The sequence below is a fragment of the Rhinoderma darwinii genome, chromosome 10 (genome assembly GCF_050947455.1).
Source record: "Rhinoderma darwinii isolate aRhiDar2 chromosome 10, aRhiDar2.hap1, whole genome shotgun sequence".
In the NCBI taxonomy this organism is placed as follows: Eukaryota; Metazoa; Chordata; class Amphibia; order Anura; family Rhinodermatidae; genus Rhinoderma; species Rhinoderma darwinii.
Genome location: NC_134696.1, coordinates 69,873,187 through 69,897,435, shown reverse-complemented (window position 1 = coordinate 69,897,435; position 24,249 = coordinate 69,873,187). Strand labels below are relative to the sequence as shown.

The following is a 24,249-nucleotide window of genomic DNA, read 5'->3' as shown; positions in this document are numbered from 1 at the left end:
TCAACTTTGTTACTGGTAATGGTCGTAGATGGAATGAAGTATACTATTGGACCTAGATACGTGACATCAGCTATCTCCTCAAGGACACTTTCCCGCCAGTCCTCCGACTCTGGAGTCTAGTGTCAAAATAAAAGAAACCTCACAGTCCATAGAACGAAGCCTCAAGGTCCATAGAACGAGGTTGAAACAAAACCTTCACAGTCCATACAACGGAGTCTCAAAGTCCATAGAACGAGGTTGAAAGTCCATAGAAACTCAAAGTCTATCCTTGATCTTCTTCTTTCTTGGAACTTGATCTTTCTTATGAATCTTTTCCTCTTTAGCAGCGTCAGCAGGTCTTTTTAGTGGCCGATCCCATTGTAGCATACCGACCCGTGTAAGGCTACTAGTGTCCTCACACGGTCAGCCTTGGAATGGCTTAGCCCGCCTTTCGACAACCTTTGTACGCAATCCGTTATTTTTCCAAATCTTTTCAGTATCTTGATTGAAGATGAAACAATCTTTGTGGGCCGATATCCATGTCTCTATCATGGCAGGTGAACATCCCCGAGGAGGAGATGATGTCTTAGTACCCAGGAATCTACTGTGGGGTGGAGCATCGCCTTCCATTTCCCCTCTGACATTCAATCCATCATCGTATTGACCATACCAGTTCTCAGGTTGAGGTGGCAAATACCTACAAGGGTGGGCGTATACCTTACCTGTCCCTAAGGGTTCCTACACACTACCCAATCATACATACAAAATGTAAAATAATCAAACATACAAAAATATTCCCCCCAAACCATAGGTATATGTACATATAGAGATTCATGCTCAACCAGCATCTCTCACTACTTCTCCATAAACACGTGAAAGATACACATGCAAATGGTGTGACTACAGGCTGTAAATATATGTCCGCCTACACGTACACACTCACTCGCTGTGGGATGGGCACGTACTCACTGAGTATGCCTATGTTGCGGAAACATATCTACACCTAGAATGTCTATATGTACACCTTGAAAGTTTCCTTTACGACACATTGATTCATATTACATTACTGTTAAGGATCTGCCAGGCACAGTGTCTGTATCCACGCCCATAGGTAATCAGCCTGCACCTGCTTCTATGTCTGTGAGACTGACTCCATCTTCCACCACTCAGGATGGCAGGCTTAGGAGTGGGAGAGCCTATCACAGCCTGGCCAGACGGAGCTAGCTCCCGCTCTCTGTCTATTTATACCTGCCTTTCCTGTTCTTCCTTGCTTGTGATTCTTGTTTTGTTTCCTGGCCCTGCTGCAGCTTCTTTAACCATTTGACCCTGCTTCATTTCGACCCTGGCTTACTGACTACTCTCCTGCTCTGCGTTTGGTACCTCGTACACTCCTGGTTTGTCTCGGCTCGTTCACCACTCTTGTTGCTAGCGGTGTTTCCGTGGGCAACTGCCCCTTTTCCCTTGCTTCTGTGTACCCTTGTCTGTCTGTCGGGCACTTATTGAGCGTAGGGTCCGTCGCCCAGTTTTACCCCGTCGCCTAGGGCGGGTCGTTGCAAGTAGGCAGGGACTGAGTGGCGGGTAGATTAGGGCTCACTTGTCTGTTTCCTTACCCCGACATTGCATAATCACAAGCCCATATACCTACTCTACCCTGGTCCCTCACACTACTATGGACCCCCTTGAGACCCTGGTTCAGCAAATGCAGGGTCTCTCCCTACAGGTCCAGGCCCTGGCTCAGAGGTTCAACCAGCCTGATGCTACCATGGTAGTGCCCCTCACCTCACCTCTTGAACCCCACCTCAAGTTGCCTGACCGGTTCTCAGGGGACCGGAAGACTTTTCTCTCCTTTCGGGAGAGTTGTAGGCTCTATTTTCGTTTAAAGCCCCGCTCCTCAGGTTCTGAGAGCCAGCGGGTGGGTATAATTATGTCCCGGCTCCAGGAAGGGCCCCAAGAATGGGCCTTCTCCTTGGCTCCTGACGCCCCTGAACTTTCCTCCGTTGATCTTTTCTTTTCTGCTCTCCGACTCATTTATGACGAGACTGACAGAACTGCCTTTGCCGAGAGTCAGCTGGTGACCTTACGTCAGGGTAAGAGACCTGTTGAGGAGTATTGCTCTGACTTTAGGAAGTGGTGCGTAGCATCTCGGTGGAATGACCCTGCCTTAAGGTGCCAGTTTAGGTTGGGTCTGTCGAACGCCCTGAAAGACCTGCTAGTTAGCTATCCCTCTTCTGACTCCCTAGACCAGGTTATGGCTTTAGCGGTACGACTTGACCGACGTCTCAGGGAACGACAACGTAAACGTTTTTGTGTTTTCTCCTCTGACTCCCCCATGATGCCTCCCGAGGTTCCGTTGCTTCGTTCTTCCACGGAAGACTCGGAGGTACCTATGCAACTCGGGGCCTCCGTGTCCCCCCAACAACGTAGAGAGTTCCGCAGGAAGAATGGTCTCTGCTTCTATTGTGGGGATGACAAGCATCAAGTGAACACCTGTCCTAGGCGTAAGAATAAGCAGCCGGAAAACTTCCGCGCCTAAGTGATCATCGGGGAGGTCCCTTGGGCGCACAGGTATTTCCCGTAAATATGAAACGTAATAAAATCTTGCTTCCCTTTCAGGTCTCTTTTGGTGGTAGGTCTGCTACCAGCAGTGCCTTCGTGGATTCAGGGTCATCTGCTAATATCATGTCTGTGGAATTTGCTATGTCTCTAGCTATGCCTTTGATTGATTTGCCTAAACCTGTCCCGGTAGTGGGTATCGACTCCACTCCTCTTGCTAATGGTTATTTTACACAGCATACCCCTGTTTTTGAACTCCTTGTGGGCTCCATGCATTTGGAGCAGTGCTCTGTACGGTTGATGCAGGGATTATCGTCCGATTTGGTTTTAGGCCTTCCCTGGTTGCAGTTGCATAATCCCACGTTTGACTGGAATACTGGGGATCTTACCAAATGGGGTAATGAATGCTTGACGTCATGTTTTTCTGTTAATTCTATTTCTCCCCCTGAGGAGGTGAACACGCTACCTGAGTTTGTTCAAGACTTCGCTGATGTTTTCTCTAAGGAGGCCTCCGAAGTGTTACCTCCTCATAGAGAATACGATTGCGCAATCGATCTGGTACCAGGAGCTAAGCTCCCTAAGGGTAGGATATTTAATCTCTCTTGTCCCGAACGTGAAGCCATGAGAGAGTATATCCAGGAATGCCTGGCCAAGGGTTACATTCGCCCCTCTACATCTCCGGTGGGTGCTGGCTTCTTCTTCGTAGGGAAGAAGGATGGTGGTCTTAGGCCATGCATTGACTACCGTAACTTGAATAAGGTCACTGTAAGGAACCAGCATCCCCTTCCTTTGATTCCTGATCTCTTTAATCAGGTTCAGGGGGCCCAATGGTTCTCTAAGTTTGATCAACGGAGGGCGTATAACCTTATCCGCAACAAAGAGGGGGATGAGTGGAAGACTGCGTTTAACACGCCCGAAGGTCATTTTGAATACCTCGTCATGCCCTTTGGGTTGTGTAATGCTCCCGCGGTCTTCCAGAATTTAATAAATGAGATTTTAAGAGATTACATGGGGTTTTTCTTGTAGTGTACCTTGATGACATACTTGTGTTTTCCAAGGACTGGTCCTACCACATTGATCATGTTAGGAAGGTGCTCCAGGTCCTTCGTGAAAACAAACTGTTTGACCATACCAGTTCTCAGGTTGAGGTGGCAAATACCTTCAAGGGTGTGCGTATACCTTAGCTGTCCCTAAGGGTTCCTACACACTACCCAATCATACATACAAAATTTAAAATAATCAAACATACAAAAATATTCCCCCCAAACCATAGGTATATGTACATATAGAGATTCATGCTCAACCAGCATCTCTCACTACTTCTCCATAAACACGTGAAAGATACACATGCAAATGGTGTGACTACAGGCTGTAAATATATGTCCGCCTACACGTACACACTCACTCGCTGTGGGACGGGCACATTTGACCCTGCTTCATTTCGACCCTGGCTTACTGACTACTCTCCTGCTCTGCGTTTGGTACCTCGTACACTCCTGGTTTGTCTCGGCTCGTTCACAACTCTTGTTGCTCGCGGTGTTTCCGTGGGCAACTGCCCCTTTTCCCTTGCTTTTGTGTACCCTTGTCTGTCGGGTACTTATTGAGCGTAGGGTCCGTCGCCCAGTTGTACCCCGTCGCCTAGAGCGGGTCGTTGCAAGTAGGCAGGGACTGAGTGGCGGGTAGATTAGGGCTCACTTGTCTGTTTCCTTACCCCGACATTATAATTACACTAATATATATATATATATATATACATAAACTTGACGATTACGGGTCGCAGGACAGTATTGGTGTTATGTCCTTAGTCCAAGTTCATGCTTTTACGCCTGACCTAGTTTACTTGGTCGGCAAGTCCTTTCACCCATCAGTACTATCACAGGGTAGATGAGCAGGTTGAAGAAGAAAATTGCTTTGGTGTTGTACCCAAACAGGCTCTCCCATCAGGACACCTCTGAGACTCTTTTCAGGGAATGGGATGGAGGCTCGATTCTCAGACTCTTTAAGCTTCTCCACGACATCCTCTTCCTCACTGAACTCAGGATCATCTGGAGTCTTATAGTAGCATCTGAGAGGATATCGAGCCTCTACTCAGGGGTGACTGGAGTTCTTCTGTTCTGCTACATCGATACCTGTGATAATACAAAAAGTTAGAATGCTCCTTGGAGCAGTATTCCTCTTCCGGTGCAATTAGTCGCACAGATGGTGTGGTAAACATATTGCACTCGGTGCCAACTCCAATACCCTTGACCCATGTATCTTACGCTTGAAGAGGGTATTGGGTTGGCCTTCATCTCACAGGTCCCCTCCGTATCTCAACATTGGTGTCTAAGCACCCGGTCCTAACTACCTTGGCAGAGGATCGCATCCTCCTCCTTTCAACATCCATCTGTACAGACAGATATGGGTGGCTGCCCTTATAGGTTAGGATATCTGAGGGGAGCTGTAGATGAAGTACCATTTTGTGGATCTTCACAATTCTCATGTTTGTGGAACTATATCCCCATCTTACCAAACCCATTATCTTAAAATCAAGATATGGGTGTAATGCCAGGTTAACCTCCACCTGTCAACCTTTCCTAAAGGACCACTCCAGTTAAACACAAAAGAATCAGCCACATTGTTATTCGCTGTTTTTAATTGCACTCGCATTAGGCCTCAGATGGAGTTGTGTTACCTGTCTGAACCCCCCAGGTCTAGGTGCACAGAATAACAGAAAACACTACACAGTGAACTTATGTTACCTGTTCGCACTGCTCAACCTGAGTTCACAGTATAATAACAACTTCAACGTTGTCCTAATAGAGAGCAATTAAAACATTTTGCGATTATAGATGTAAATGTATTATCATCTTGAATTTCAAGGTCTAGGTGCGCAGCATAACATAACACTATAAGTGAACTTATGTTACCTGTCCGTACCTCTATACCTAATATAAGTTCACAGAACCAGCAAATACATCACTATTCATTGGCTGGTTCTTCAGTTGTATTCCTGGAGTGGTTTTCTAATTATGCATTATAAATACAGGCAACACCCATATAGTATAACTACATAACTACTGATAACAAGGAATATACCACAATAGAATCTGTGAAGGAGCCACAAAAGAAAACACAATGACAACAAAAGAACTGAGAACGAACAACAGACCATAAACATACAGTACAGACAAAGAGATAACACTTAACTATGGACATGTAAATGATGGCCTACTTAAAATTCACAGCTGAATTCCAAACCAGTTGTGGTTCGTTATTCAGTTCTTTGAAGACATGGTTTAGCAAATGTGTGGAGGAGATTGTCATGTAGCCATTTTGTCCTTTCCTATAGTCACAATTTGATGTAATGTGGCCATTTTCTATTGCTTCATTACTAGGCTTTCCACAGTTGCTCATACCATGGCAGTTTCTAGAAATATGTCCCATCTGACCACATTTAAAACATTTAACAGGACAACATTGCTTAGTACCCAAAGACTTGCAGTACTTCGCAATATGGCCTGAGCCGGCACATGCAAAACATTTAACAGTACATGCTCTGCTGGACTTAGGGCAGTCACCAGTGCATGATCTCTTAAAGTTCTGCATGGCTAGGGACGCACTTCTAAATATTGTACGCTTACATCTGCGTATCACTTTCGTAACAATGTTATCTTCAGGTTTCTGGATGGGATCACGATTTGGGGCATCTGATCCATCCCTCTTTCTACTCCCCCCTTTTTGCCCTGTAGAGGGTAAACTTACAGCAGAATCAGGCCTTGAAAAATACAAGGCCGGTAACATTTTTGAGAAATCTTTTATGAAGTTTTGCATACTAGCAACCAATTGTGACCTAGCAGCAAGCTCATCATTTAACTTGGCAATGATGGCATCCGTAGATGCCGCCTTATCCTTAAACGCATTGATCACAGCGTAAGACCCAGTCAGATGTGCATCAATATCATCACCATGATTTTTCAAAACTATCACCTGCGATTCCAGCATGCAAATTTGCTTATCTCTATCAATTTTACATTGGGCATTCTCTGCCAGTTGTGTCTGCAAAGCACAAACCCGCTTCACATTGTTGACACAACACTGGCAGTGAAGATTTGGGGAATCACTCTTCATTTCTGTGTTTTCAGGCTTCCATGTCTCTTCATAAACACATATCAGTTTAGCGAGCATGTGTAGCCTTTTGGAGGTTTTGTTAAAAACACTCCTCTTGCTTATGCACATATTATCATGTGTATAAGCCTCATCCAGCAGAGTGGACCACAGCATTCCTGCTGACTTGTATGTAGTGGGGGATACTGGGTTGAATGAACTATGTTTAGAAAGTTTTTTAAGTGTGGAGAAATCCATACTTACTCTATCAGAAGTCCTCTTGGTTACTGCTGAATGTGTTGCTCGATCGCCCGATGATTTGTCAGCACGCCGCAAAGCAAAATTAAAACGTTAATACCTCAGAAGAGAAAACAAAAAAAACTATAGGTTCGCTGTTCTCAATTGTAACCTGTATCAAGCCTTAAATACAATTGTGTTACTCGTCCAAACTTTAAGGTCTAGGCGCACAGTATAACACAACACTTCACCGTGTACGTATGTTATCAGTCCACGCCTCTCCGCCTATCTTAGTTCACGTTTTAACACAATTTTATTGTACAAAACACAGAAATAAATTGAAAACAGTTTGAGCCTCAGCTCGCCAATGAAACAGGGGTCAATATATATACCGGTATATATAATGAATACTCACTACACACTCAGCCACGTGTGTAAAAGGGCTGGTATAATAACTGGGTTTCACCTACTTGGTTGCCCGCTATTACTACCCCCTTTATAGTCAGGGTCACTAGGGTTATGCCTAGCTCCCCTACCTTTTCCTTATACTAACGTTAATCTTACTTTGCTTCTACACAACGGAATAAGACCGTACAATAAATACAATTGTATAGTAAATAAAGGGTAATATTTATTACTAACAATAATCACACTTACATCTAAAATACACCATCTAAACACAGAACACAGTAACTGATCACAGTATAGTATCAGTATACCCCAATACACATAACACGTTAATATATATTGAGTATACTCACACCATTTGTAGTACAGTATAACCACGATATCACAATCCTAATTATACCGCCACCCTCTTATCTAAACATACATATGAATACAGTTACGTTACGATACATGCTCACTATTTCTGTCTCACTCCCTCCTAATATAACTTTCCCTATACTCTAGGGGTTAATAGCAAGGGTTACCAGGGTCAGCATGAGGATAAAGGGTAAACTTAGGAACTCAGGAGGAGAAAGGGTTTTCAGACTACAATGGGTAGACAGCAGCAATGGGTTAACAAGGGGAATGGGTTGCTGTGTAGCAGGTAAATGGTGGGAAAGGGTTAAACAGATATGCAGGTAAAGGGTTGAAGTAAGGAGGGGGGAGAGGGGGAGCATAACGTGTAGCTGCTGCTACACGTGGATACTTAGTAGTCCATGTCGTCCACTTCAGGTAGGCAGGAAAAGAGAGCAGACCAGGAGGGAAATGGAGTCCCTTAGTGGAGCTAGGGAGCAGGAACAAGAGAAAGAACTTTGGGACCGTTTGTCCTTTTAAACCCCCCCCCCCCACGTGCACACCTGTGTGATGTCACAGGCTCATGCACGTGAAAGGGAGGAGGCCTGGGCCTCATGGAATTCCATTATAGTAGGGGGATGGTAGGGCAGTTGGAACTTCCTGGTTCCTGGATTAGTTCATTGTGTGTTTTACATCCCCCAGGGTGTCTGATTAGATGACACCTTTCTGGAGGGACAAATACATACATATACATATATATATATATATGTATATATATATATATATATATATATATATATATATATATATATATATATATATATATATATATATATACAGTGAAGGAAATAAGTATTTGATCCCTTGCTGATTTTGTAAGTTTGCCCACTGTCAAAGACATGAACAGTCTAGAATTTTTAGGCTAGGTTAATTTTACCAGTGAGAGATAGATTATATTTAAAAAAAAAAGGAAAATCACATAGTCAAAATTATATATATTTATTTGCATTGTGCACAGAGAAATAAGTATTTGATCCCCTACCAACCATTAAGAGTTCAGCCTCCTCCAGACCAGTTACATGCTCAAAATCAACTTGGTGCCTGCATTAAAGACAGCTGTCTTAAATGATCACCTGTATAAAAGACTCCTGTCCACAGACTCAATTAATCAGTCTGACTCTAACCTCTACAACATGGGCAAGACCAAAGAGCTTTCTAAGGATGTCAGGGACAAGATCATAGACCTGCACAAGGCTGGAATGGGCTACAAAACCATAAGTAAGACGCTGGGTGAGAAGGAGACAACTGTTGGTGCAATAGTAAGAAAATGGAAGACATACAAAATGACTGTCAATCGACATCGATCTGGGGCTCCATGCAAAATCTCACCTCGTGGGGTATCCTTGATCCTGAGGAAGGTGAGAGCTCAACCGAAAACTACACGGGAAGAACTTGTTAATGATCTGAAGGCAGCTGGGACCACAGTCACCAAGAAAACCATTGGTAACACATTACGCCGTAATGGATTAAAATCCTGCAGTGCCCGCAAGGTCCCCCTGCTCAAGAAGGCACATGTACAGGCCCGTCTGAAGTTTGCAAATGAACATCTGGATGGTTCTGAGAGTGATTGGGAGAAGGTGCTGTGGTCAGATGAGACTAAAATTGAGCTCTTTGGCATTAACTCAACTCGCCGTGTTTGGAGGAAAAGAAATGCTGCCTATGACCCAAAGAACACTGTCCCCACTGTCAAGCATGGAGGTGGAAACATTATGTTTTTGGGGTGTTTCTCTGCTAAGGGCACAGGACTACTTAACCGCATCAATGGGAGAATGGATGGAGACATGTACCGTCAAATCCTGAGTGACAACCTCCTTCCCTCCACCAGAACATTAAAAATGGCTCGTGGCTGGGTCTTCCAGCACGACAATGACCCGAAACATACAGCCAAGGCAACAAAGGAGTGGCTCAAAAAGAAGCACATTAAGGTCATGGAGTGGCCTAGCCAGTCTCCAGACCTTAATCCCATCGAAAACTTATGGAGGGAGCTGAAGATCCGAGTTGCCAAGCGACAGCCTCGAAATCTTAATGATTTACAGATGATCTGCAAAGAGGAGTGGGCCAAAATTCCATCTAACATGTGTGCAAACCTCATCATCAACTACAAAAAATGTCTGACTGCTGTGCTTGCCAACAAGGGTTTTGCCACCAAGTATTAAGTCTTGTTTGCCAAAGGGATCAAATACTTATTTCTCTGTGCACAATGCAAATAAATATATATAATTTTGACTATGTGATTTTCTTTTTTCTTTTTTTATAATCTATCTCTCACTGGTAAAATTAAAGTAGCCTAAAAATTCTAGACTGTTCATGTCTTTGACAGTGGGCAAACTTACAAAATCAGCAAGGGATCAAATACTTATTTCCTTCACTGTATATATATCTACACTACATGTACATAGATATAAATATATAAAACACTTCCTTTTACATTGGCTAATACTTACAGCTGCAGGGAACTTCGATGCAGTGGCGTTTCTATAGGGGTCGCAGCAGTCACAATTTCCCCGAAGCAATGGGGCCCGCGGCCCACTGCACCACATCAATAAAAAGTTACTATAGTATCTGGGGCCTATGCAATAAACTACACGGGCCCGTTACTAAAGTAACTGACAGTACTTACCCTCCTCAGAGGTTCTGACGTCATGACACTGTGCACCACACACAACATCCCCACCCTTGATGGAGTCAGGACTGCTCTGCGGCCGAAGAGGAGGGTAAGTTTAATATCACTGTCTGCTGGAGCTGATTGGCGGGGGTTCCGGGAGTCGGACCCTGACCTATCAGCTGTTTTGAAGGGGTCGCTACTTTTCCTTCATTCCTGTCACTTGCTCACACTGTGAATTGCCAACAGCCCCTTCAAAACAGCTGATTGGCGGGACTCCCGGGAGTCGGTCCCCGATCCATCAGCTATTGATGGCCTATCCTGAGGATAGGCCATTAATGTTTAGGTACTGGACAACCCCTTTAAAGAGAACCTTTCACCTGCCCATACATGGGCAGGGCTGCACAAACCCTGGGGCACTTTAAAAAAAACTGTTCCTATCCTCCTCCGTTATTTAGATATCAGTGCCATTTTATTTGGCGCCCGATATTTAAATAACCCCCTGAACTGTCAATGGGGTATGTAATTGGCAAGGGGGTGTGTAACATCGCTGTGACACTGTCTAATCAGCTACGGACAGTGTCACAGCAAGAGCTGGAGACACTTGTCTGCTCTCGGCAGACAAGGACGACAAGACTGTGTGATTTCTCGTGACATTCTTGTTGTTCTTGTCTACCGAGAGCTAAAGAGTGAGTGAGTGCGTGATTGAGTGAGAGCGTGCACGCGCGATTTCCCGCATGCGTGCACTGCTCCGATGCTGCTGCCGAAGATACTCCCGACGCCATGGAACAATGGCTTCTTCCTGTACTGAGGTCCACTGAGGTAATGCTAATAAGGCACTAGATAAGAATCTATGATCAAATGGCTACTGAGAATACTACCACCTCAATGGGTGAAAACCACTGAATAATCTCACTATATACTATGTCTATTTACCGGGTATATTTTATGTGGTCATAAAACAGAGTGTCTGGATGGGAACAGTATTCTCCTGTAACAGGGCCCAAAAGCCTTTAGCTAAGCCCCTGCTTCGATGGGTTCCTCTGTGTCTCCAAGATTAGCCCACGTCTTTATGAATGCCTTTGAGAACAATTTTGTAACAATGTCGCCATGGCCCACGGATAAGATGAACAAACGGCTTAGGTATGTGGTTGATGGATTCATGCAGTGGACAGAAAATGAAAATGAGCTGTTAGAATATGTCGCCTACTTAAATGAATGTCACAAAAACATTTTCAATTGAATACAATAAGGATAGCATTACTTATTCAAATGTGACGGTTTTAAGACCTGGTGACAAGATTGTGACAATTCTATTCTCTTTGCCGACTGATCAAAACAACATTGCTAAGATGCCCCACTTCCGTTTAAGAGTCTACCTCAAAGCCAGTTTATGAGGACACCGAGAATTTTGAGTACACTCAATATATAACAAACATGCTCCAATGATCAAGAATACTGTATCCAAATATTAGGACATCCTGAGACTCAAAGTTTGGGTCATTGTTTAGGGATGCCCCATCATTGGCATATTAAAAAGGTTGTTCATTAAAATGATTTTCTTGTCAGAGGTGACATTAACCCGTTAGTGACCGGCCCATAGTCTTTTTACGTCGGTCACTAACGGGCCTTATTCCGATGCCATAGACTTTTTACGTCGCGGCATCGGAATAAGCAAACAAAGCAGGGAGCTGCCAAATCTCCCTGCTCTCAGTTGCCAGAGGCAACCCGTTTAACCCCTCAGATGCGGTGCTCAATAGCGAGCACCGCATCTGAGTGGTTTTGGAGAGAGGGAGGGAGCTCCCTCTCATCGCACCGACACCCGGCGATAAGATCGCCGAGTGTCTGTGTCTCCCATGGCAGCTGGGGTCCTAATACAGGCCCCCAGGTCTGCCTGTAATGAATGCCTGCTAGATCATGCCGCAAACCAAAATAAAGTTCAAAAGTTACACATATTTGGTATTGCCACGTCTGTAACGACCCCGACTATAAAGTTATTACATTACTTAACCCGCACAGTGAAGCCGTAAAAAATTCAATAAAAGACGACGGAAAAATTGCTGTTTTCTGTGAATCCTGACTTTAAAAAAATTTGATTAAAAAGTGATCAAAAAGTCGCATCTACTCAAAAATGGTACCAATAAAAACTACAAGTCTTCCCGCAAAAAAAAGCCCTCATACAACTGCATCGGCGAAAAAATAAAAACGTTACGGCTCTTCAAATATGGAGACACGAAAACAAATAATTTTGAAAAAAAAGCGTTTTTACTGTGTAAAAGTAGTAAAACATACAAAAACTATACAAATTTTGTATCGTTGGAATCATAACAACCCACGGACTAAACTTATTGTGTTATTTATACCACACGGTAAACGGCGCAGATTTAGGACGCAAAAAAGAGTGGCGAAATTTCAGATTTTTTTCTATCCCCCCCCCAAAAAAAGTTAATAAAAGTCAATCAATAAATAATATGTACCTCAAAATAGTGCTATTAAAAAATACAACTTGTCCCGCAAAAAATAAGACCTTATACTGCTATGTTGACGCAAAAATAAAAAAGTTATAGCTCTTGGAATGCGACGATGGAAAAATTTAAAAAATAGCCTGTTCATTAAGGTCTAAAATAGGCTGGTCATTAAGGGGTTAAACCCAAAAAATCACCATTTGCATGTATGAGCTGCCAACACTGAATATCGATTATCAAGGCTGACAATGTACATCACCTCTTTTCAGATCAGAAACGAGAGGGTTACGCACATGTGACATTAAAAATACCATATGCTTTTTAAAATGTCCATGTGGTACAGCATATGTAGATCAAAAATCGAAACTACTTAAAAAAGAGATGAAATGAACAGAAATCTAATTCATTGAGAAGGACTAGTATAATAACAGGATAATAAGCAATTATGAATTTGTTAATATCCAGGCGACAATGCACCTGTTGGGCATACAGTATAAGGCCCAGAGAGAGACTACATCACTACAGGACCTCTGTATATGAGACTTCAACTTAGTCTATTTCTATGAAACATCTGCTAACTATGAAGTTGAACAATTAAGGGTATGTTCACACGCTTATAAAAAAAATCGGCTAAAAATATGGAGCTTTCAAGGGAAAACAACTCCTGATTTTCAGCTGTTTTTTAAGCAACTAGCGTTTTTTTCTGCGTTTTTTTACGCCCATTTTTGGATCTGTTTTCTACGAAAAACCGCTCCAAAAACGTCTCAAGAAGTGACATGCACTTCTTTTTACGGGGCGTCATTAAAATCATTGGGCAGATGTTTGTAGGCGTTCTGCTTCCGATTACTCAGCCGTTTTTCGGGACGATTACAGCCTGAAAAACGGCTGAAAATAGCCCGTGTGTACATACCCTCAAAGAGGACAAAGTCCTATATGACCACTGGAGAAAGTAGTTTATTTAATATCTTGCGCAAGATAACGAATAGCCTGTTACATTTAGTTGTGAAAGTTAGTGGATTGGAGCTAAGGTGAAGCTTTAAGGCTGGAATGCATATTTGTTGCAGATTTTTATGCAGACTTTTGAGCCAAAATCTGCAACAAATACATGATGTGTAAATCCAACCTACCGTATGTATGGCTGTATATGGTAAACAGCGTGGAGGCAGAAAGTCAAATGCACTTTCTCTATTGATAGGAACCCTCCCCTTACCTTCTCTTTTCCGGAGAGAGAGAGAGGATATTGATAGTGTTCATAGCTGCGGTTTTCAGTCCACAGACAGGCTGTGGAGAAGGCATATGGTGCCCCCAGCCATCTATAGAGGGGGAGAGCTTATGCTGTCAGGGGTAGGGGAAGAAGGAATTACTCCTTACATGTTGTACAGTCAGGAAGCCTGTTTATTGGCAGTGAGGGTGCCCACTTTACTAAGGAGGGATAAAACTTTACCCTGCGTAGCCACACAGGTCGGATACCCCCAAAAGCCAGCCCTGATAAGTTATTTGTATTTTTGAGTACTTCATTCAGGTCTAAGGTGCTCAGGCAAAGGCAGTGGCTAAAAAATGTAAAAGAGTAAGACTGAAACAAAACAATATATAGAGTAAGATGCTGAAAACAACTGATTGTAAAAGAGAACTTCAGAGAAAGAGCAAAATAAAGGTTGGAAATCTAAAGTTAGACTCACTAAAATGATGTAATGCTACTATTATTCATGATTGTATTACTATTATTATTTCTTCTACCACTAATAATAGTATTTTTTCTGTTTGACAGGGCTCCAATAGCGAAAACCAAATTGTTTTTATTAATGGCACCACTGAGAAAGCTACAGAACTTCAAATAAAGATACATGAAATCTTCAATCTCATAGACCAAAGGATGCCTAAAGTAACTTTTATCCATAAGGACAATACAACCAGTGCTGTGAACAGCAAAGTGTTCATTAAAAGCCCCCAAAACCGTTACTGTGTTGGGGATCAATTAACAGTACAAGTTAATGTGTTTGATTATCTGGGGCAAAGGAAAACCTATGGAGGAGATTATCTAAGAGCAAGAATTTCCAATCCAGATAAGAGAGCAGGGTCTTCTGGGAGGATTGAAGATTTTAACAATGGAACATATCATATTCATTTTACTTTATTTTGGGAAGGTAAAGTTGTGGTGACAGTACTTCTCATGCACCCAAGTGAAGCAGTGTCTTCTCTCTGGAGGTCAAGAAACAGCTGGTATGGCAATGTAGCTTACTTAGGAAAATTCACAAGTGAACATAAAGAAATGGTGACAAAGTGTGGATTTGCTCTTGATAAAAAAGATGAATTATGTGAATATGCTGACCATAAAAATGAAGAATACTTTTATTGTGTCAAACCTCAGAATTTTAGCTGTGATTCTTATACTGAGTTTAAAAGTTGGAAAACTCTGGATTCACAGCTGTCCAAACTGGAGAACAGTCTCCTTGTAAGGTACGTGAGCATTTTATTCCAATAAATAATCCTATTGTCAGAAAACAGTTTGAGGCAATATTGCCCATACTAATGTACAATTCAAAACACACAATGGTAACTTAAAATTATAATGCACAGTATTAGGCCCCATTCACACGACCATGCCCGTAATCACAGTCCGTGATTATGGGCATGGCCGGCCGTGAAAAGTCGTCCGCATTTGCCGTCCGTGCTCCCATTATAAAGTATGAGAGCACGGTTCAAAAAATTAAAAAATAGGGCATGTCCTATATTTTACAGAAGCTTTCTACGGCCCCGACACCTTCCCTTGAATACACGGGAAGGTGTCCGTCAGCTATAGAAATGAATGGGTCTATAATTACGGTTCGTAATTACGGATGAAATCTACGGTCGTGTGCATGGAGCCTCAGGGGCTGCTTGGATATTCAAAACATAGCCAACACTATTAAGCCTACTCCACACTCTGTGGTCTTTCTTCGTTGCAAATTTTTAAGCAAATCCACCAAGAATCCGCATGTGTTACATGCAGATTTTGCCAAGTATTTTGACGTGAATTTTGGTGTGAATTTTACCCTATGCATTGCAAAGGGTGGAATCCACGGTGAAAATCGGCAAAAAATGTGAAACCGAATTGACATGCTGCGAATTAGAAAATCTGCATCATGCACTCAATTCCGCAAAGATTTTTTCCTATATGTGGATGGAGTTTTTAAAACCCCATTCACATTTATCGTACTGCAAATTTCTACGGATATTCAGTGCCGAATCTGGACTGAAAATCTGTAGCAATTCTGCAGCATGTGAATTCACACTATGGGTATGTGTACACGTAGTGACCAAAAACGTCTGAAAATACGGAGCTGTTTTCAAGGGAAAACAGCCCCTGATTTTCAGACGTTTTTTGAGCAACTCACGTTTTTCGCGGCGTTTTCGCGGCGTTTTTTACGTCCGTTTTTGGAGCTGTTTTCATTGGAGTCTATGAGAAAACGGCTCCAAAAACTTCCAAAGAAGTGTCCTGCACTTCTTTTGACGAGGCTGTATTTTTACGCGTTGTCGTTTGACAGCTGTCAAACGACGACGCGTAAATGACAGGTCGTCTGCACAGTACGTCGGCAAACCCATTCAAATGAATGGGCAGATGTTTGCCGACGTATTGTAGCCCTATTTTCAGGCGTAAAACGAGGCATAATACGCCTCGTTTACGTCTGAAAATAGGTCGTGTGAACCCAGCCTTAAAGGTACTTCCTGGTACCTGCATTATGACAGATTTAGTTATTAGAAAAAGCATGGTTAAACACACTGGCGTAGCTATAGTGGTCGCAGCGGTCGCAATTGCGACCGGGCCCCGAAGCAAGGGGGGCCCACGGCCCCCCGCACCACATCAATAAAAAGTTACTGTAGTAACTCGGGCCGCGGGCCCCTGTTACTATAGTAACATACTTTACTTACCTTCCTGGTTCCGGATCGCAGCGGAGGTCCTGACGTCAAGCGCTGTGCATCGAGACGAGACGACAGAACTCCCGCCGCGGCCGAAGAGGAAGGTGAGGTTAGCCCTGACTGGCGGGGTCTGACTCCCGGGACCCGCCAATCAGCTGTTTTGAAGGGGCCGCAGCACTCGTACGAGAGCTGCTCCCCTTCATTCCTGTCACTTCATTCCGGTCACACTGTGAATCGGTGTCGGCGAGTAGTGAAATGAAGGGGAAGCAGCTCTCGTACGAGTGCTGCGGCCCCTTCAAAACAGCTGATTTGCGGGTCCCGGGCGACACATCAGCTATTGATGGCCTATCCTGTGGATAGGCCATCAATGTTTAGGGACTGCAAAACCCCTAAGCCTACGATGTAGCAGGCTTAGTGGGCCCATGAGACAGGATCACAGATTGTGTGATCCTGTCTGCTGGGCCCTGTATCTAAGCCAATCACATGGTAGGCTTAGATACATGGCCCATGCGTGATCCTGTCTGCTGGGCCCTGTATCTAAGCCTACCACACTGTAGGTTTAGATACAGGGCCCCAGCACACAGTAATCTTATACTGTATAAGATTACTGTCTGCTGGACCCTGTATCTAAGCCTACCTTGTGGTAGGCTTAGATACAGGGTCCCACAGACTGTATCACACATGGGCCCTGTATCTAAGCCTTAGGGTATGTGCACAGACACTCATTACGTCCGTAATTGACGGACGTATTTCGGCCGCAAGTACCGGACCGAACACAGTGCAGGGAGCAGGGCTCCTAGCATTATAGTTATGTACGATGCTAGGAGTCCCTGGCTCGCTGCAGGACAACTGTCCCATACTGTAAACATGTTTTCAGTACGGGACAGTTGTCCGGCAGCGAGGCAGGGACTCCTAGCGTCGTAAATAAGTACGATGCTAGGAGCCCGGCTCCCTGCACTGTGTTCGGTCCGGTACTTGCGGCCGAAATACGTCCGTCAATTACGGACGTAATTAGTGTGTGTGCACATACCCTAACACATGTGTTACTAATAATTTTTTGTGTGTTTTCTTACAGGTTCGGTCGTTGGACTACGGCGGATTCCAGGACTACTTCGATGACAGCTTTTTTTTAATTAATAAAATGGTTAATGAGGGTTGTGTGGGGTTTTTTTTTTATTTCAATAAAATATTTTTTCTATGTCTTTGTGTTTTTTTTTTAAACTATATTACTACCGCCTTAGTAATGGCCACCAGCTGATTGACAGTATCCATTGCTAAGGTGGGGCTTAGTGTTAGCGGATGCAGAGGCTAACACTAACCCCCTTTATTACCCCGATACCCACCGCCACCAGGGGTGCTGGGAAGAGCCGGGTACGATCCAGTACCTGACCATCTGTAGTGATGGTCGGCCACTGGGGTGGCCGCAGGCTGGTATTATCAGGAGGGGAAAGGCCAAAAACAGTGGCGCTTCCTACCCTGGTAATGCTGCCTGCTGCTGCTTTATTGTATCTGGCTGGTTATGAAAATGGGGGGGACCCCACGTCATTTAAAAAAAATAAATAAATAAAATAATTGGAAAGAACGATGTCGGGTCCCCCACAATTTTCATAACCAGCCAGATACAACACAGCAGCAGCAGGCAGCATTACAAGGGTGGGAAGGGCCACTGTTTTTGGCCTTCCCCAGCCTAATACTACCAGCCTGCGGCCACCCTGGTGCCTGCCCGTCACTACAGATGGTCGGGTACTGGTTTGTACCCGGCTCTTCCCAGTACCCCTGGTGGCGGTGGGTACCGGGGTAATAATGGGGGTTAGTGTAGCCTCTGCACCGGCTAACATTAAAGAGGCTCTGTCACCAGATTTTGCAACCCCTATCTGCTATTGCAGCAGATAGGCGCTGAAATGTAGATTACAGTAACGTTTTTATTTTTAAAAAACGAGCATTTTTGGCCAAGTTATGCCCATTTTTGTATTTATGCAAATGAGGCTTGCAAAAGTACAACTGGGCGTGTTAAAAAGTAAAAGTACAACTGGGCGTGTATTATGTGCGTACATCGGGGTGTGTTTACTACTTTTACTAGCTGGGCGTTCTGATGAGAAGTATCATCCACTTCTCTTCAGAACGCCCAGCTTCTGGCAGTGCAGATCTGTGACGTCACTCACAGGTCCTGCATCGTGTCGGCCACATCGGCACCAGAGGCTACAGTTGATTCTGCAGCAGCATCAGCGTTTGCAGGTAAGTAGCTACATCGATTTACCTGCAAACGCCGATGCTGCTGCAGAATCAACTGTAGCCTCTGGTGCCGATGTGTCCTCGCTCGTCTGACACGATGCAGGACCTGGGGAAGTGACGTCACAGCGTGATCTCTCGAGAACACGGCTGTGTCTGCACTGCCAGAAGCTGGGCATTCTGAAGAGAAGTGGATGATACTTCTATACACAACGCCCAGCTAGTAAAAGTAGTAAACACGCCCCGATGTACGCACATAATACACGCCCAGTTGTACTTTTACTTTTCAACACGCCCAGTTGTACTTTTGCAAGCCTCATTTGCATAAATACAAAAATGGCCATAACTTGGCCAAAAATGCTCGTTTTTTAAAAATAAAAACGTTACTGTAATCTACATTGCAGCGCCTATCTGCTGCAATAGCAGATAGGGGTTGCAAAATCTGGTGACAGAGCCTATTTAAGCCTCGCCTTAGTAATGGAGATTGTCAATCAGCCAGCGGCCATTACTAAGGCGGTGATAATAAAGTTTAAAAAGATACAAGCACATAGAAAAAATATTTTATTGAAATAAAAAAACACAACCCTCATTAACTATTTTATTGAGAATAAAAAAAACGCCGTCATTGAAGTCCTCGTATCCGAAGTCCAACAACCGAACCTGTAAAAAAAACACAAACACACAAAAAGAATCAGTAACACATAAAGAAGCAAAATTATTATTCTTACCTATCCTGGGTCCAGCGCTGGAGCCGCAATGTCAGCGAGCTGGGCCCTGTATCTAATCCTATCATGTGTGATACAGTCTGCTGAGCTGTGTATCTAATCCAATCATGTATGATACTGTCTGCTGGGCCCTATATCTAATCCGATCATGTGTGATACTGTCTGCTGAGCCACTGTATCTAATCCTATCATGTGTGATACTGTCTGCTGAGCCACTGTATCTAATCCTATCATGTGTGGTACTGTCTGCTGAGCCACTGTATCTAATCCTATCATGTGTGGTACTGTCTGCTGAACCACTGTATCTAATCCTATCGTGTGATACTGTCTGCTGGGCCACTGTATCTAATCCTATCATGTGTGATACTGTCTGCTGAGCTGTGTATCTAATCCTATCATGTGTGATACTGCCTTCTGAGCCACTGTATCTAATTCTATCATGTGTGATACTGTCTGCTCAGCCACTGTATCTAATCCTATCCATAGTTTATAGGGTCGTAGTGCTATAGATATGCTATGCTGTCTCATATACACACTTTTTTTTGGGGCGGACACATATGTATTGGGGCTATTTCCCGGACATTTTAAGCCCTGAGGGTATGTTCACACGGCAGCGTCCGTTACGGCTGAAATTACTGTGCTGTTTTCAGTAATTTCAGCCGTAATGGCATGTGCAGGCGTCTTTTGCTGCGTCCATTACGGAAGTAATTGAAGCTGGTTTTCCATGGAGTCCATGGAAAACGGCTCCATTTACGTCTGAAGAAGTGACAGGCACTTTTTTACACGCCGCCTTTTGACAGCGGCGCGTAAAAAAAAATGACCGTCGGCACAGAACATCGTAAGACCCATTCAAATTTAATGGGCAGATGTTTGCCGACGCTTTTGAGCCGCATTTTCGGACGTAATTCAATGCTAAAACGCCCGAATTACGTCCGTAAATAGTGTGTGTGAACCCAGCCTTAGTGACGCCCCGGCTGCTAGTGCTGCATTGTTTGGTCACGTAGGAGACCCAGCGATGCAGCTGAAAGCGGACCATCGGGCATGAGAAGTTTGCGGGGGGGGGGGCCCAGTAAGAATTTTTGCATCGGGGCCCATGAGCCTCTAGCTACGCCCCTGGTTAAACAGCAGCACACGTCTCCCAAATTTCAATCAATATGTTCTTTTATTAGTCAAACATCCAGTAAAAAATGGCAACGTTTCGACCCGTGACAAGTGGAGGGTCATTCTCAACCCTTATTGAAATCTGCTGTTCAACCATGCTTTTTCTGAGGATTACATTACGTCAGACTGGGTTTGTCTGATTTTACAGCGTGACACCGCTCCTGATATCGGGATTTGTGCTGCTTCAAATACTTTTTCTTTTACATTTAGTTGTTAGTCCCAATTTGCAGCTCTTTATAGGACGATTATTTTGCCTTCAACTACAACACATAATAGCAATACATGCTGAACATATACAAGTAGGTACACAAGGTATAACAGCAAAGATAACAGGATCAGGTACAGCTACAGTACATATCACATAAGCAAGTTCAATAATCAGCGGAAATATGATGTGTCAATCTCACATTCAGACCTGATTCACACACACTTTTTTTTCTGCAATTTTTATAGCGGTTTTTTGGCATTTTTGAAGTTTTATAGAGTAGCCTATGGAGAAACACACCATAAAAAAATGCCATATAAAGAGCATGCAATGTTCAGCTAAAATCAGCATATCGTAGCCCATGATCGGGAGGACGCCCGGCTGCTGACTGCAGCGGGCTATGATTATGGGCATGACCGTGTGCATGACGGCTAAGGGTTGAGTATTTGTAAAGTCTTTCAATTCAAGAGTATTGTCTTCCATGCATAAAACTTTAGAAGACACAGCAGGCGTCATTCATGCTTTGTTAGGCTGGATTCATACGAGCATGTTCAGTTCGTAAAGGACGGAACGTATTTCGGTTGCAAGTCCGGGACCGGACACACTGCAGGGAGCGGGCTTCTAGCATCATAGTTATGTATGACGCTAGGAGTCCCTGCCTCTTCGTGGAACTACTGTCCCGAACTAAATACATGATTACAGTACAGGACAGTTGTCCCGCATGGAGGCAGGGACTCCTAGCGTCGTACTTAACTATGATGCTAGGAGCCCACCTTCCTGCAGTGTGTTCGGTCCGGGACTTGTGGCCGAAATATGTTCCATCCTTTCCGGACCGAACAGCCTTAGGGTATGTGCACACGCTAACTGCATTTACGGCTGAAATTACGGAGCTATTTTCAGGAGAAAACAGCCCCGTAATTTCAGACGTAATTGCTCGTCCTCGCATTTTGCGAGGCGTCTTTGACGGCCGTAATTTGGAGCTGTTCTTCATTGGATTCAATGAAAAACGGCTCAAATTACGTCAAAAGAAGTGTCCTGCACTTCTTTGCCGAGGCTGTCATTTTACGCGCCATCTTTTGACAGTGACGCGTAAAATGATAGGTCGTCGGCACAGTACGTCGGCAAATCCATTCAAATGAATGGGCAGATGTTTGCCGACGTATTGGAGCCGCATTTTCAGGCGTAAATCGATGCATAATACGCCTCGTTTACGCCTGAAAATAGGTCGTGTGAACCCAGCCTTAGAACTGCTTGCTAAAACTAGCAGGTTTATCACCTGAGAACATACACATGGAAGGCTTAGGCGGAAGTTAACCCCTTCGTGCCTTATGAGATAATAGTACATAATAGCTAGCTGGTCATTCCCGCTAACTAACGAACTAGTAAGTCATTGTGAAGGTGCAATTTAAAATAATAAATGTATTAATTGTATGCATATATCTCAAAAAAACCACGGCGCCACTTGGTGTGGATCAAAGGAGATGGAGGTGAGGAATAAAGGAGATATATATGCTCACCGTGAAGTTAGGAGAGTTGAATGGAGGGGTCCACGGGATAGCTGCTGCCAGAACCGAGCCGGTTACCGAGGTGACCGCTTAGGTACGAGAAGTGCAGGTAAAAACAATTGGGATCTATGTTGGCGCTGCTGCGTGGTGTGGACAAGGTACAGATCCAGAAGACCAGTTTTTATAAACTGTTTTATTGCTAAATTTGCAACTGGCGTTTTCGTCAGGCATAGGGATACAGAAAAAAAGAGACATGCTTATATACAGGAATAAGGCCATCTGGTTAGGGCCAGTTCAGACTGATCAATTTAGGTAAAAAAACGCGAAAAACTCGGGCGGGTCAAAGTTCAAATGGAACGATCTATTACAGTGACAGTATGAGTTTTAATATAAACAAATAAATAAACAAATAAAAGTATATGCGTAATAAAAGACGGGGTGTCACGTCAGACAGTGATTTTGGAGCGATATACAGGGGTAGATAAAAACGTTGTGTCGTGTGTAAAGGACGGCAACATTTGGTTGCTTGTATCGTTAGCTAGTGTCATCGGGGGAGGAGGGTGAGCAAGTTGTATCTGATTTTTATTATTATTTGTTAGGTCATAAAATGTTAGTTATGTTTGGGATGTGAACGATTCTATTTGATGGTTATGCTGTTTACACGTTGCTATAGAGACAAACTGTGTTACGGAAGCCGATGCGGTCCAAAAAGGAAATGGAACGCATGGTGAGCCGCATAACGCGAGGGAGTTCCATTTACCTAATGGAGTGCCCGTGCCAGTTGCAGTACATCGGAAGAACTACCCAATGTTTAAGAACCCGAGTTAACAACCATCGGTTCAATGTAAACACTGGATACCTCAAACACAGTATATCCCATCACTTTTCTCAAGTACATGATTGCCAATTTAACAAAAATCTAAATCACACCCATTGAACATATTCATTTTGACGTCCCAAACAGATTCAGCAAATTAAAACAAAGGGAAAACTACTGGATTTTTAAAATGAATACACTACACCCTTTGGGTCTAAATGACATCACAGAGTCTTCTTTGGACTAATGGTTTGACTAACTCCAAAATTGAAAAATATCTAACAACCAACACCTCTAGGATCCCTTCTGCACCCACGTGAATCTATAAAATCTAACAACTATAACGCTACACAGATCAATGAAACGGTCTGTATATTGAACTATGATATCCCCACAAACTACTACAATACAAATCAAGACATCATATTTCTCTCCGCATCTCCTAACAGCACTTTAATAACCTTCATCCTTTCCTTTTAGCAACAACTACATAACAACCCATTTGGCATTTGCGGTTTCTTCACACACAAAACCAAAATACATTTAACGTCCTCTAATAGAAACTCTCACTTCTAAAAGAAATCCATAAGGCATACATTTATTCACTAAAATATTCGAACCAACCATTCAGATTATAGGCACCGTCTAGACCACCTTAACAAAACCATCCTTACCCTTTAATATTGTTCTGCGTTTCCTCAAACTAACATTTACATTCAACAAATCATCACACTAATCAAGGCATTTTGTCTATATCCACTTATGGTACTTCATTTATACTCACCCTCCGCCCCTACTTTTCTTTTTGGCAGATACGTTCTCTGTTCATTGTCCATTCTGAGCAGCACAGCGATCCCTCGCGTTATGCGGCTCACCATGCGTTCCATTTCCTTTTTGGACCGCATCGGCTTCCGTAACACAGTTTGTCTCTATAGCAACGTGTAAACAGCATAACCATCAAATAGAATCGTTCACATCCCAAACATA

The 24,249-nt window shown here is 43.6% G+C and overlaps 1 protein-coding gene across 1 annotated transcript in view; it reads left to right on the top strand.

Moving 5' to 3' along the window:
- Positions 1-24,249, top strand: part of LOC142662112 (NXPE family member 1-like) — a 181,266-nt gene that overhangs the window by 39,765 nt on the left and 117,252 nt on the right. The window contains exon 2 of the mRNA XM_075840055.1: positions 14,492-15,180. Coding sequence (XP_075696170.1) covers positions 14,492-15,180 — 689 coding nt within the window. The remainder of the gene's footprint in view (positions 1-14,491; positions 15,181-24,249) is intronic.